Consider the following 12566-nt stretch of genomic DNA (forward strand, 5'->3'; position numbering starts at 1 on the left):
CTTCCCACACCAGCAAGAAACATGCATGGATCGAGGTCCAGATAAGATAACAAATTTAACCGCCCGCCAAAACTTTCATCACCGCCAAAAAGTCCGCCGTGAACTAATATACTGCCTACCTGCCGATTATCTCGACCGACAGCTAAGATTGAACAAACAAAAACAAAAAATTCAAACCCTACATAGACCAACTCGATCATATAGAAAGGCCAAGAACTATAAAAAGAAGAATACCAAAGAAGCCAAACAGCCAGCGGCGGCACCGTCAAAATGCCGTCCTTCAACAAACTCGGTCAGAAGCCGACGCACAAAGAGCGCGCCCAGCCGCTCGAGAGGAAACACTTGGGACTTCTTGAAAAGCACAAGGTTTGTAAACCTACACGATAGTCGGGAATTCGCTGTGATTTGACAATGGCTAACGAATGCCTCGCACATCTTTCAGGACTACTCCCTACGAGCCAAGGACTTCAATAAGAAAAAGGCCTACCTCAAGACCTTGCGCCAAAAGGCTGCCGAGCGCAACGAGGATGAGTTCTACCACAAGATGCTCTCCCGGACCGGGCCCGGTTCCGCTTTGACCAAGGGCGCTAAGGGGCGTAACTTCACCGGCACCGTCTCGGGTGACAGGGGCAACACGAGCATGGACGTAGATGTCGTCCGGATCCTCAAAACCCAGGATATTGCCTACGTCAGGACGCTGCGAAACACCTTGGCAAAGGACGTGCGGCGGTGTGAGGAGAGGCTGGCCATCGCCGAGAGCTTTGCGGGTGTCCCGCACGAGGAAGTCGGTGGTGACGAGGGCGGAAGCGGCAGCGACGACGACGAGAGGCCGACCAAGAGGAGAAAGGCCAGCAAGATCAAGTTCTTTGACGACGAGGCAGACAGGGACCGCGCCGCCGAAGAGGCCGCTCCCGAGAACGCCGACGAGGACGACTTTGAGGATTTCGGGGACGAGGACGGTGAAGATGGCAGGCAGATGACCGAAGACGAGAAGAAGGCCCTGAAACTAGAAAGGCTGCGGAGGAACCTACGCAACGCCAGGCGCAAGCTCAAGGCTCTGGCTGATGCCGAGGCGGAGCTGGATTTGCAACGTGTGCGGATGGCGAAAACTGCGACGAGAGGGGCTGTCACAAAGTCCGGGAAGAAGATCAAGAAGGTTTTTGAGCGGAAGAGGTAGTTGTTGCATATGGTGGGTGACCAGTTGCCTCCCTAGCCTTCTTTAGTACCTCCCTTGTTTATGGTGCGCGTCTGCAAGAGCGATTCGGCTATATCATTGTGAACTGGGAAGCAAATCTGTATTACTGATAAACATCAAAGCCAAAAAAAAACGCCGACGAGGTTATGCCCTGTCTTTGTCTAGTTCACTGTGCAGAATGTTCGTTCATATACAAGGTAATTTTAATGGCGGACGTCATACGATCGACACCCAAGAGGAGAAAGAGGAAACGAAACACAAGCCAGAAAAGAAAGAAAAATGCACCCGCAAATCATCATGAAAGTCCCAATTTCCAGCATAATGGTATAGCCAATTAATCCCTAAAACACCTAAACATCAAAGCCCACACCTTTCTCCCACCGTCGTAATAAACGCCTTTTTTTAGAGCTTCTCCGACGTCAGACATCTAGCCGACACGGATATACAGCCAGTCAAGGCCTTGAAAATGGCCGTCAGCACCCAGATGAAGCACTTGAAAGTCACCGTGATGAGTTTGATGACCAGCCTCGCCAGACTAGGCAGCTTCTTGTCTTTATCCTTGACGACATCCAACTTGGCCAAGTCGCTCGTCTGGCTCTCGATATCCAGCTCGAACTGATCCAGCTTCGTCCTGGGCGTGCTGCTACTGCTGCTGCCGCTCTTTTTGGCGGTGGCGCGGGAGCTCTTCCTGTCCCGCCTCTTGTTCTTCTTGGCGCCGCTGCCGCCCTCCCCAGAGCCGGAACCACAGCTGGGCGGCGGCGCGGCAAAGATCATGTGCACGGGCGGGGCCTCAAAGACCTCGCTGCGGGTGAACAGGGTGTCTCCGTGGGCGACGAGCATCAGGGCGGCGACGGCGACCTCGACGATGTAGACGCTGTCGATCTTGGCGGCGATGCCCGTGTCGAGCTCGAGCCAGCCGTTGCCGGTGCCGTCGCGCGTGAGCCGCGCAATGTGCTGCGGGCTCTCGAGGTGCTCGAGCGTGTACTCGGTGCGGCTCCACGCCGTGTTGCGGTCGATGGTGACGCAGAAGGGCATGGCCAGCGCCGGGTGCACCAGGTAGTGGTTGCCCGTGTCGTCGTCCCACACCAGCCGCGCGCACTCGCGCTCCGCCGTCATGATGGTCGCCACGTCGTCGGGTCGCTCCAGCGCCACCCGCGCCGCCGCCTGCGGGTACAGGAGCGCCACCAGCCCGTCGTTTGGCGCGTGCCGCCGAGACGTCTCCTCGAGGGTCGTCGTCAGCGCCGACTGCCAGTGTTTGCCGTCCTTGCCTGTGCCGACCACGGATGCCGGAGGCATGGATCCGCCGGGGCTTCCGGGGTCGGATGCAGTTGATGTCGGCTCGGCTGGTGCTTTGTATACTTTGCTTGGGTCGTGGCGGGACAGTGTGACGTAAGCGGATGCGGATGTCGGGTCGACGCGGAGGTTGTAGAAGGGTTGTGTTGTCGACGAGAGGGTGTATATGGGCGTGTCCCTCTCGGCTGTCATCTTGAGGCAGAATAGACGGCCTTCAGACGCGGTGGCCTTCCAGCCGCTCACTACTTTCCACAGCGACCGTAGCTCCTCGGTCGAGCTGACATGGGGTGTGGTTGGCGGCTCTGCAGGCCGTGGCGGCCACCTGGCCACGGGGGTAGGTATTGGTGGCGGAGATGATGCCGGTACTGCTGTTGGGGCGGGCTGCTGTGGCATTTGCATATCTGATTGTAGGGGGCGGTGGAACTGTTGCGCATGTAGTTGGGGAGAGGGAGAAGGGAGTTGTGCATGTTGCGGCTGTTGTGTGTGATGTATTATTTCAGGCTCCGGTGAGTACAAAGGCCTGCTAATGACGGCCATAGGTATATGCGTCGGGCTTGCTTGAGTCGGAAAGTATTCCTGCCTATCTGGAGGCAGATCGTGATTATAAGTTGGGAATATCGACCTCAGCGCTTGAGGCTCACCTCCCAAAGACGACGGGCCTTGGGCACCATTTTTGTGGCCTGCCGAGGTGCAAGACCTGTTACTGTTGCTCCGCACCAGTGTCTGCGCTTCTGAGAAGGCAGTGTCACATCTCGGCGGCGCCTCAACGACGGCGGCCGGACGTTGGACCTGTGCGGCGGCGGCGGAACTGCCAATCCACGGATCCTCTGCTCGGCCTGGGTGCGTTGAAGAAGCGCCCACTTGGCTGATGCCGGCACCTTGGCTCTGAGGCTGCCTGCCTTGCCTGGTAGATGGTTTGCGCTCCGGAGTGCGATGCTGCCTGGGCGGCGAGGACTCGGGCCAAAGATCGCGGGGAGGGGCAGAGCTCTGAGGGGTGGTGGCCCTCGCACCACCGTTGCTTGGTGTCGCCGTTCTGGGTCGCGGGCTTGCGTGCCTGTAGTTTGGGTTTGGGAACAGGGAGAACCCTCCAGAACTCGGCTGGCTTGCCATGGCTTGGAACCTTTTTGCAGTTGCCAAACAAGGCGCTATTGCCCTGGCGCGTTAATTTTCGGATGCTTCGATCAGTACTATCCAAATCCTGTTGCTGTCTTGTTGTCTTGTGGTGTTCATGCGCTCCTGTCCTGTACCAAAAAATCGCCAGCAGGCCTTGCTTGACCATGTGTAACCAGGCGATTTCCGGTTCGAGCCCCGAATTCCAGCCGAGGCGGCGTTGGGATGTTGATTCTTCCCGTATAGGTTCTTGCTTGTGCTATCGTAACATGATGTTTTTGTTTATCACGTCCTCTGGAGTCCCGGGTCTCTCGTGAGATACCAATGTCGTACAAAGGTCAAGTGTCAGCAGTAATATCCGGACTACCAGATTATTTAAAAGTTGATATGAATGGAAGAATAATGGGTAATCATAAAAATCCGGCGCCAAAGGTCGAACAAAAAAAAAAAAAAAAAAAAAAAAAAAAAAGAAAGAGGTTCACAAGAACAAGTGTAAGTCTACGATATAGTGGAACAGAAAACATCACTTCTCCTTCTTCCTCCTTCCCCCCCTTGCAGCCCACCCTGCGCTCTCCCGCCTTTTTGGTTTGCTCGGCTCGGACAAGCAATAAAAAAAAAGAGAGATCATCAAATCACAAGCTTCCCGCCCACCACCCTGGCAAGAGGGTGACATCCATTCCCCTCCTCTCTGTCGCCCGCTGGGCGGCAGCGCAGCGCGAAAACGTGAGCCAAAGTCATGGTTGGGTGGTATTTTAAGCGCTTTGGTAGAGTACTACTGTACTAAGACAGGCTGGAAAAGGAAGTTTCCACTTCTGTGGTGGGGGATCAAGTTTGCCTGTCCAATGTGTGTTGCCCCCAGCAGCCAACCAGCCCTCGTTGGTTGAGGGCTATTGGTCGACTGCCCAAAATAGATCACCAAGGGTTCTCAATTGCACCCAATGAGAAATCCCGTCACGCTGCACCTAAACGCCCGGCGCGGAAGGTCGAGGTACGCAAGCGACGCGTGCGGGGACTCTTGGCACTGGCCCAAGACAAAATTCATTGGAGATTGCTTGTGCTGATTGGGGGTGTTCTCGGCGTCTTCTCTGGTCTTTGAGATCTTCACTGCAGCTCGCCGTCTTAGACCATCAATCAAAGTCAGATGGAACCATGGCCAGGAGGATGGATTACTCTGTACAGTATAAGCGGTCAGCAGTTAGGCGCCCCCAATCTGCCAACTCTTGTCAGCTTTCTTTCCATTTCGTATTCCCTAGTCCATCCATATCTTAGGCGCGATTCATTCCAATAGTAGTAAAGTCCTGACTCATCTTGCCCATTTTCTCACTACATGGGAAAGAAGATGGTTGTTTTCTCGATGCATGCCCAAGACTTTGATATGACCTCTGGCTCCCGAGACAGACAATTTGATACTACTGTATCCGAGTCACGTTCAATACAACGGAACGTCTCATCTGTTTGCCTCATTGACTTTTTACCTTCATGACTAAGAATATCAACGAAAGCGCCGAGCATGCTGACTATTGACTGATGAAGGCCACTGATCAGGCCCGGAAATTTCAGTCTCCGGATGCATGTAATCTAAATCGCGGTTCCTCAGCCCGCATCCGGACTTGGCTTTCCAGAAATGGCAGCACGTCAAAGCTTTGCCTAGTGATCGCGAAAGCTCTGGGCTGCAAAAAGGTGACATATCTCTGGCAATGACGGTTAGCATAGTTATCGAACCGTGGCTTCCGTCATGCCACACCGACGACGGTTCTCATCCATCATCATCTCATATCGCTTAACCATGGCTGGGCTCTATTTCTAGCACCCTTTGTCTGACACTCATGTCTGCCTTGGCAAGGGCTTAATCTTCCTCCTCGCTACTTGGCTCGATGTCGTACTGGCCATGTTGCTTAAAGATGACCTTCTCTGCCAGCTGTAGGCATTTCCTCACCGGCAGCCCAATGACATTGTCAAAGCTTCCCTCAATCCTCGACACCAAAACCAGGCCACCCAGACCCTGCACCGCATACCCGCCAGCCTTGTCCGCACCCTCCCGCGTCTTTACGTAGGACTCTATGACATCATCCGGCAGTCCCTCGCTCTCCTGCGCAAAGTAAACCTTGGTCTCCTCGGTGTGCACTTCCATCGCGTACCCAGGGTGAACCGCGTCCTCCCTGGGCGCGAGGACGCAGACCGAGGTCAATACGCGATGGACCTCTGTGTCGCGCAAGTGCTTGAGCATGGCTATGTGGTCATTTTCGGACCGCGGCTTCTCAAGGACACGCCCGTCCCGGGTCACGATCACGGTGTCGGCTGAGATGACCAGGTCGACGTCCTCGGGCGGGTTGGCCTCCTTGGCCAGGATGGCCTTGTTCTGCGCCTCGATCGCCGACGTGTAGACGTCCAGACACTTTTGCCTCGCGGTTGCAGCGACGTATTCCAGCGGACCGAGGGCGATCTTGTCCAGATTTTCGGGTTTGGTAGAGGGGATGATTTCTAGATTTGTGAGGCCGACCTAGACAGTTTTCTCGAGAGCACATCAGTATGGGTATATAGCCAAGTGCTGGTCAGGTAATCCGTTCCCTCCAAGCCTTCCTTACCTGTGCGAGAAGCGCTTTTCTCCTTGGTGACGACGATGCGAGAATCGCTCTTCTTTCCTTGATATGTGTGATCACGGGGAGCTCGAACTTTCTCGGTCCAGGACGGGGTGGTGCGCTCTGACGGAGACGGATGCCATGCTCAGCGGCGGCCGCAATGTAGGGCGGCGGGGCCTCGGGTATGACGTCCTTCTCGTCGATTGTGCCCTTCTCGTCAATTGTGCTCTTCTCATCCATTGTGAATTCTATAGCTATAAGTTTGACCAGTAGCTTTTATTGAAGGCGTGAAAGGCGCAGTGTTTGTGTGTGTAGACAGACTGCCCGGGTAAAAAACCTGTGCAAAAGATGCAGTAGTTGTTTTCTTTCCTCTTTCCTACCTTAATCACTGATTAACCCAAGGCGGCCAGACCCATGACGCAGGCCTGTAACCAGCTACGGAATACAGTTAGTTACTCTGGAATTAGAGCTACCCCACCAACCAAGCTACGTAGTACTCCAGCTTGCTCAAATTGTCACAAAGGCAGGGTGGGCTTCACCTCCCCGATAATCGCCCTTGAGGGATAAGGCACTTTGCACCTCTATTCAAACAATGCTTACGCAGGCAGACTTCAAAACACTAGCATATCTTAGTCCGTGCAGCGTTAAACAGTCGGTAAACTCCAAAGAAACTTCAACGAAAGGGTAGTGGGGGCTACCCTGCATCATTTCGTTCATGGCTCAGCCACCAGTTTCGGTCACGTCTAGACCCACCAGGAGAGAGATACTGTACGTACTAAAAAAACCCCGCGTCATAATAGCCCGCTGCCCTGCCCCTTGCGTCCCAGATAGCGATTCACCCCAAATCCTGAACCCACCTATCGTTTGTCAGGCCCCATCAAGGTGAAGTCGTCACCTTACCTACTAACACGTTCCATCATCCAGTGGCATAGACACGAACACGTTCAATTTACCTAGCATACATTAGAACTACCACACCATCATTATGGCAGACACAAGCGCAAACGTCGCCGCCGATGATGGTGGCGACCCTCAAGTCACCTTCAAGGTCAAGACTTCGGGCGACCGAAACCACACCATCACCATTGCCGAATCCGCCACCGTCCTGGACCTGAAGCAGAAGCTTGCCGGAGAAGACCTGGAGAACATCCCCGTAGAGCACCAGCGTCTAATATACTCGGGCCGCGTCATGAAGAACACAGACCTGCTGAGCGTCTACAAGATCAAGGATGGTAACACCGTCCACCTTGTAAAGAGCGCCGCGAGCAACCGTGCCTCGACCGCCGCCGGCACCACATCCACATCCGCCTCGGGAGCCCCGGCGACGCCTGCTGTCCCTACCAACATGGCCGCCGGTACCTCTGCGAGCAACCTTTTGGAGGGCCTCACTGGCGCTCGCTTTGCAGGCCTCGCCCCGCTTCCGAACCCTGATATCTTTGGACCAGATGGTGGCGTGAGTTAAACACTTGCCTGCACCTCGTCTCTACTTGTTTTTCTTGGATTTGCGTTAGCTGATGCCCAGCATTTTGCTCTCGATAGATGGCCCCGCCCCCCTCCGAGGAGCAGCTCGCAGATTTACTGTCACAGCCCGGGATGGCCGCAAGCATGAACGAAGCGCTCTCGAATCCGGCAATGATTGACTACATAATCCAATCGAACCCTATGCTGCGCAACATGCCCAACGCACGCGAGATGGTACAATCGCCTCAGTTCCGCCAGATGATGACCGACCCAGAGTCGATAAGAATGGCCGCGCGCCTGCGCAGGATGATGGGAGGCTCTCCCGGCGAGGCCAGCGCTTTCCCCGCCCCGGGCGCAACTGACAACACTGCCGAGAGCGCCCGATCAACAAACCAGCCGGCCCAGAGCGGTTTCCCTCTGTTTGACCCAGCTATGCTGGCCCGTATGTCGGGTGACGCAGGCGCGAACCCATTCGCAGCACTCTTCGGCCCTCAGGCCACACAGTCATCAGGGAACACAGCCACAAACCCAGCATCAGGCACTCAGGGTACTGGCGACGCTGCTGGTGCTGGAGGCCCTACTGCCAACAACCCGTTCGGCATGAACCCCGAGATATTACGGCAGATAATGGGGATGGCAGGTGCTCCCGGGGCCGGCGGTCTTGGGGCCGGCGGTCTCGGAAACATGTTCGGCATGGGCGCACCAAGCCCGCCCGACAACAGGCCACCCGAGGAACGCTATGCGGAACAGCTTAGGCAACTGAACGACATGGGATTCTATGATTTCGATTCAAACGTTGCTGCTCTCAGAAGATCAGGTGGAAGCGTCCAAGGGGCTATCGAGCACCTCCTCAACTCCTCATGACAGTCTGCCACACCAACAAGGGCATACGTTTAACTAGTTCGGTGGACGGTCAGTGGAGCTGGGTTTGAGGTCGACCTAATGCGCGGCAGAGGAGTTGGACTCTCATTGCAGACGACATGGGACTGCTTTTGGCTGAAGCAATATCCGAAAGCTGGGGGGAAATGAAGACCTGTCATGATTTACGGCTCTTTTTTTTTTCTCGCGCTGAGAATGCATAATTATCGAATCAATAAACGTTATTCTCAATGTAAATCAGCAGGTTGCAGAGCTAGATGAGCAAATCATTCAGAACTGTCCATCGGTAACTGGCTAGCTCGTAGCCCAGCAAAGGACGGAGGACAATGCTTCATACCTCCTACAGCCGAACTTTAAAGCTTTGTATATCGTTATTTAAAATATACCGTAAGCATGAGAAAAGGATATATCAGTAAAGAAAAAAGGGCACTCAGTGCAGCCTTTCCAGCTCCAAAGCCACTGTTTACCTAGGGATGGACATCAACTCGTCCCACAGAGCCCTTGGATGGGCTGTGGCTAGGAGCAGATAACAAGTACACATAAGCAAGAATGAGACTATCCGCATGTGCAACCACCTGTTACCAGTACGCCAGTATCGGTGTGTCTTTCTGCACAATAGCTGGATGCATGCACTTACTGGGCAGATCATAGAGCTGGAAACCGGGTCCTCGCTTGGGAAGGCCCTTCGAGGGTCACACTTGTTCCGGACAGGACTGGGCTCTCCCAGACGAACAAGGTAAGCTCTGACCTGGAGCCAAACTCGACCGCCCTTCCGTAAGTGGTCATGAACGACAAGCTCCCGGTACGGACGGCTCAAGACCTGGGCATGATGAGTGGGTCGCTCATGTCTCCAGCCGGCGGTATCCGCAGCCCTGTCCGCGATCTGCTCACCTGGGGCTGTACCTTGCTCGGTCCCTTCCGCAACGAGGGCGGACTGAGCCGTGAGCTTGGAGATCTTCTTTCCGGCCACAACATTCTGAACAGCTCCCGCACGTCTGACAAGCTTTACGCCCGGGACTCGCCAAGGCCACAATGCCGGCCTAGCTGGGCAAAATAGGCTTCAACTCCGGACTGGTAGATGTCTCAATAATAGGCGCCGCGGCCAGGGCGCCTCTCGTCTTTTACCACACCGGAGCCATCAGTGGCTACCACGGCTGTTTGATGCTCATCTGCTAGCTCCAGGCGGTAACAGTCGTCCTGACCGACTCGATAGCGCACGAACACATCGCAGTTTGGCCAGCGCAGACCTTATTAGACGCGATCTTGGGCCTGCAGCTCGGCATGCCGCCGGGAAATGGACAAGCTTGTATCAAGTCATGTCTGAAGATGCTTTGGCTTTAGTTGTTTAAGACGACGGGCGGCGTCGTTCTAAAATTTAACAGGACCGGCGAACAGGTCCAAGTCTACGCGCTCACTTACTACCACAAAGACAGTTTTATATTCCTGTCCCCCCTCCCCCATCCAACCCGGAACAAATCAGTCGGGGTCTCTTTCATTATGGCACCAAAACGTGGCTTCTTCAATTCAAGCGGGATGTCCAAGGCGAAATAGATCACATCATCTGGGACCTTGATGCGGAAGTCCCAAGCTGGGAAACGGTTTTTTAAGGATAAACGATAAGAGGTTTGGTGATTCGATCGCTTTACGAGAGAAGAAACAGGATAGGATATATATATAAAGGGCTTGACGGTCGGTCTTCAAGGAAATATCATGCACGGCACTCTTTTCCTCAACTGCCGCGGTTTGAAGTAGGTTGGAATATTGCCTCTAATCATACCAACCGCTATGAACACCGTCCTTAGCAGATGTTTCCAACAGAGAATCCACCAACTTTGCTTCCGAAGCATTTAATTTGCAGGCTAGCAGTATAGTATATCCTATCGGTTAGAGTTTAGGCCAATGTAATCAAGTTTTCGGGCCAAATATACTCTAGAAATGTTTGTGCAGGTGGCACATACCTGAGCAAGGCTCTAAATTGTATTTGCAAATGTAGTATTTCTATTTTCATAAACAATGTGAAACGCGGAAAGTTTTGGATTATATTCGCATATATAATATAAAGCCCGTAGGGGTTCGAACTATTACTTTGTTAAGGTTCATATTGAAATGCACGTGTGATTCGGGTCATTCGGCTACCTTACCTATGAAGCAACCGTAGATCCGCGCCACCCCCTTAACTTTAGAGTCGAAACAAGTTGCAAACGGCTTCGTTTTATGCGTACAAAATAGTTAGAGTATTTATAGGACTAGGTGATCGATCGAGCTGTAAAACCGTTATTACCTGCTTTGCATTTATGCGTAAATAACGTATTAATTCTGTACATTAATGGATAACGTGTTGTAAGCTATCTATTATAGATCACGTGCAACAGCCAATTTACTAATTCAACATAGAGATAATTAAAGATAGCAACTCGCACTAATTATTTGTTTCAACCACAACTTACTACGCGTAGACGAGGCTTATAAATAGGTAACCCTCGTCGGACTATATATCTCTCTATTTGCAGCTGTAACATTACAGCGCTAATGAAACAAAATATGATAATGCAGCTTTCGTATTTCGCTTCTCGAATGTATATATAACGGTAGCAAAGAACTTGAGCTTGCACACTTAAATTATATCTCCAACATCGCAACTTCAAAACTGGGTGTCTATACACTATCCGCTCTTTTACAGTTAATACACATCATCCACTCTTTTACTTGAATCATTTATTGGATTAAATCCTCCTGCATATTCACCAACTCACCAACTAAAGTCTTTCTTTTTACGAACCATTCCCACGCTTTTCGCCATGAAAATTTCAATCTCGGCCATCTTTCTGGTTATAACCTTCGGATTCGACCTTGCGACAGCCAAAAAACATAAATACCTTGCTTGTGTTCAGACAACAAGAGTTCACACCAGAGATACGATCTATGAAGCTGTTATGGCGAATTCCACACGATGCGCCTGCGAATATGTGGTAGCCCATGGACAATGCGACGACTGCGGATACGATGGAGATCACAAGTATAGTGAGGTTTGCAAATCCAAAGGTGAAAAGCTCGACGGCGATCAGTTCTATACCGCCTGTACCGAGCACTGCGGAACCAACTCGTCGATGGACTTGGGGTAAACCTTGAACCGACCCCCGGCCAATCAGACAGGCCATGGACGGTACCAAAAACATACAGGGTGTTGATAGGCATCGTATGATCGCTGCAATCTTTAAAAACAATATAAGAAAAATAACGGTGTTCTCACGCATGGTCACTATATATCTGTAACTATCTACAATCCTGCAGAGATGTGTTGAAATCTCTGCTATGTGTTCTGAGATTACGTGATCTACCCACTCGCATGTCTACACATGAACAAACACCGGAATTTTACCTTTAGTTCCCCAGTGTGCTGAGCAGGTGTTTCTGCGGATGACCCGCCAATGGCGGCTTACACCACGGGAGCTCTGCCGGGCTGGTGGCTCGGACCTTTGGGTTGACGATGGGCGTCACTTGAATCATGGCATCTAGAGACAATCGCGAAAGACTGACAAAAAGGTCCTCTGCTCAAGCCAATCTATACCCACGCCCTACAAAGCTGCTCATTAGACTGTCACCATTCCCATCACCTTCGACTTCCAGACCCTATCAGACGCTGGCGCACGGGAGCATGAGCTACCCAAGTATCACAGACTGCACTCGGTGTTCTCAACCGACGGTTACTATGAGGCAGCTAAGCCCCCGGCAGTCGATCCGGCCCCGATAGAAGTTACATGGTGGTAGGTATGACGGGCAACCGGGGCCATTCACTCTTCAAATGCATCATCATCAAACGGCGCCCAGTACATTGCTTTCACCAGCCGCAGTTCCGAGGTCAATCCCGCGTGGGTGCAAGAGACGAGTGCTTTGGGCGCCAACATCTAGTTTCACAAATTCCTTCCGTCCAAGGTGGAGGAAGGGTTCAAAATCATCGACGAGACGTTCGGCGACGAACTAGATTCCATGGTCTTTTGCTCCTCCCTGGCCAGTGTCTTTGGCACCGCGGACCAGTGCAGCTAACACAC

General features: G+C 52.7%; 5 protein-coding genes across 5 annotated transcripts; 3 read left to right on the plus strand and 2 right to left on the minus strand.

Moving 5' to 3' along the window:
* The first annotated feature begins 128 nt into the window (after window positions 1-128).
* PgNI_04243 (uncharacterized protein) lies at window positions 129-3983 on the plus strand. Its single transcript, XM_031124294.1, has 2 exons — window positions 129-366; window positions 443-3983. Exons 1-2 carry the CDS (start codon window positions 271-273, stop codon window positions 1175-1177), a joined length of 831 nt encoding a protein of 276 aa, XP_030983447.1. The 5' UTR covers window positions 129-270; the 3' UTR covers window positions 1178-3983.
* PgNI_04244 (uncharacterized protein) lies at window positions 1598-3598 on the minus strand (the record flags this gene model as incomplete). Its single annotated transcript, XM_031124295.1, has 1 exon — window positions 1598-3598. One exon carries the CDS (start codon window positions 3596-3598, stop codon window positions 1598-1600), a length of 2001 nt encoding a protein of 666 aa, XP_030983443.1.
* An 884-nt stretch (window positions 3984-4867) lies between the features above and the next one.
* Window positions 4868-6498, minus strand: PgNI_04245 (uncharacterized protein). The gene is made up of 2 exons (XM_031124296.1): window positions 6184-6498; window positions 4868-6098 (listed from the first exon to the last, which is right to left on the minus strand). The coding sequence occupies exons 1-2, from the start codon at window positions 6415-6417 to the stop codon at window positions 5445-5447; spliced, it is 888 nt and encodes a 295-aa protein (XP_030983442.1). The 5' UTR covers window positions 6418-6498; the 3' UTR covers window positions 4868-5444.
* A 531-nt stretch (window positions 6499-7029) lies between these two features.
* Window positions 7030-8875, plus strand: PgNI_04246 (uncharacterized protein). The gene is made up of 2 exons (XM_031124297.1): window positions 7030-7630; window positions 7717-8875. Exons 1-2 carry the CDS (start codon window positions 7163-7165, stop codon window positions 8500-8502), a joined length of 1254 nt encoding a protein of 417 aa, XP_030983444.1. The 5' UTR covers window positions 7030-7162; the 3' UTR covers window positions 8503-8875.
* A 426-nt stretch (window positions 8876-9301) lies between these two features.
* On the plus strand, window positions 9302-9693 carry PgNI_04248 (uncharacterized protein; the record flags this gene model as incomplete). Its single annotated transcript, XM_031124298.1, has 2 exons — window positions 9302-9458; window positions 9611-9693. 2 exons carry the CDS (start codon window positions 9302-9304, stop codon window positions 9691-9693), a joined length of 240 nt encoding a protein of 79 aa, XP_030983441.1.
* Between the last annotated feature and the right edge of the window lie 2873 nt (window positions 9694-12566).

The sequence above is a fragment of the Pyricularia grisea genome (assembly GCF_004355905.1).
Source record: "Pyricularia grisea strain NI907 chromosome Unknown Pyricularia_grisea_NI907_Scaffold_2, whole genome shotgun sequence".
NCBI lineage: Eukaryota > Fungi > Ascomycota > Sordariomycetes > Magnaporthales > Pyriculariaceae > Pyricularia > Pyricularia grisea.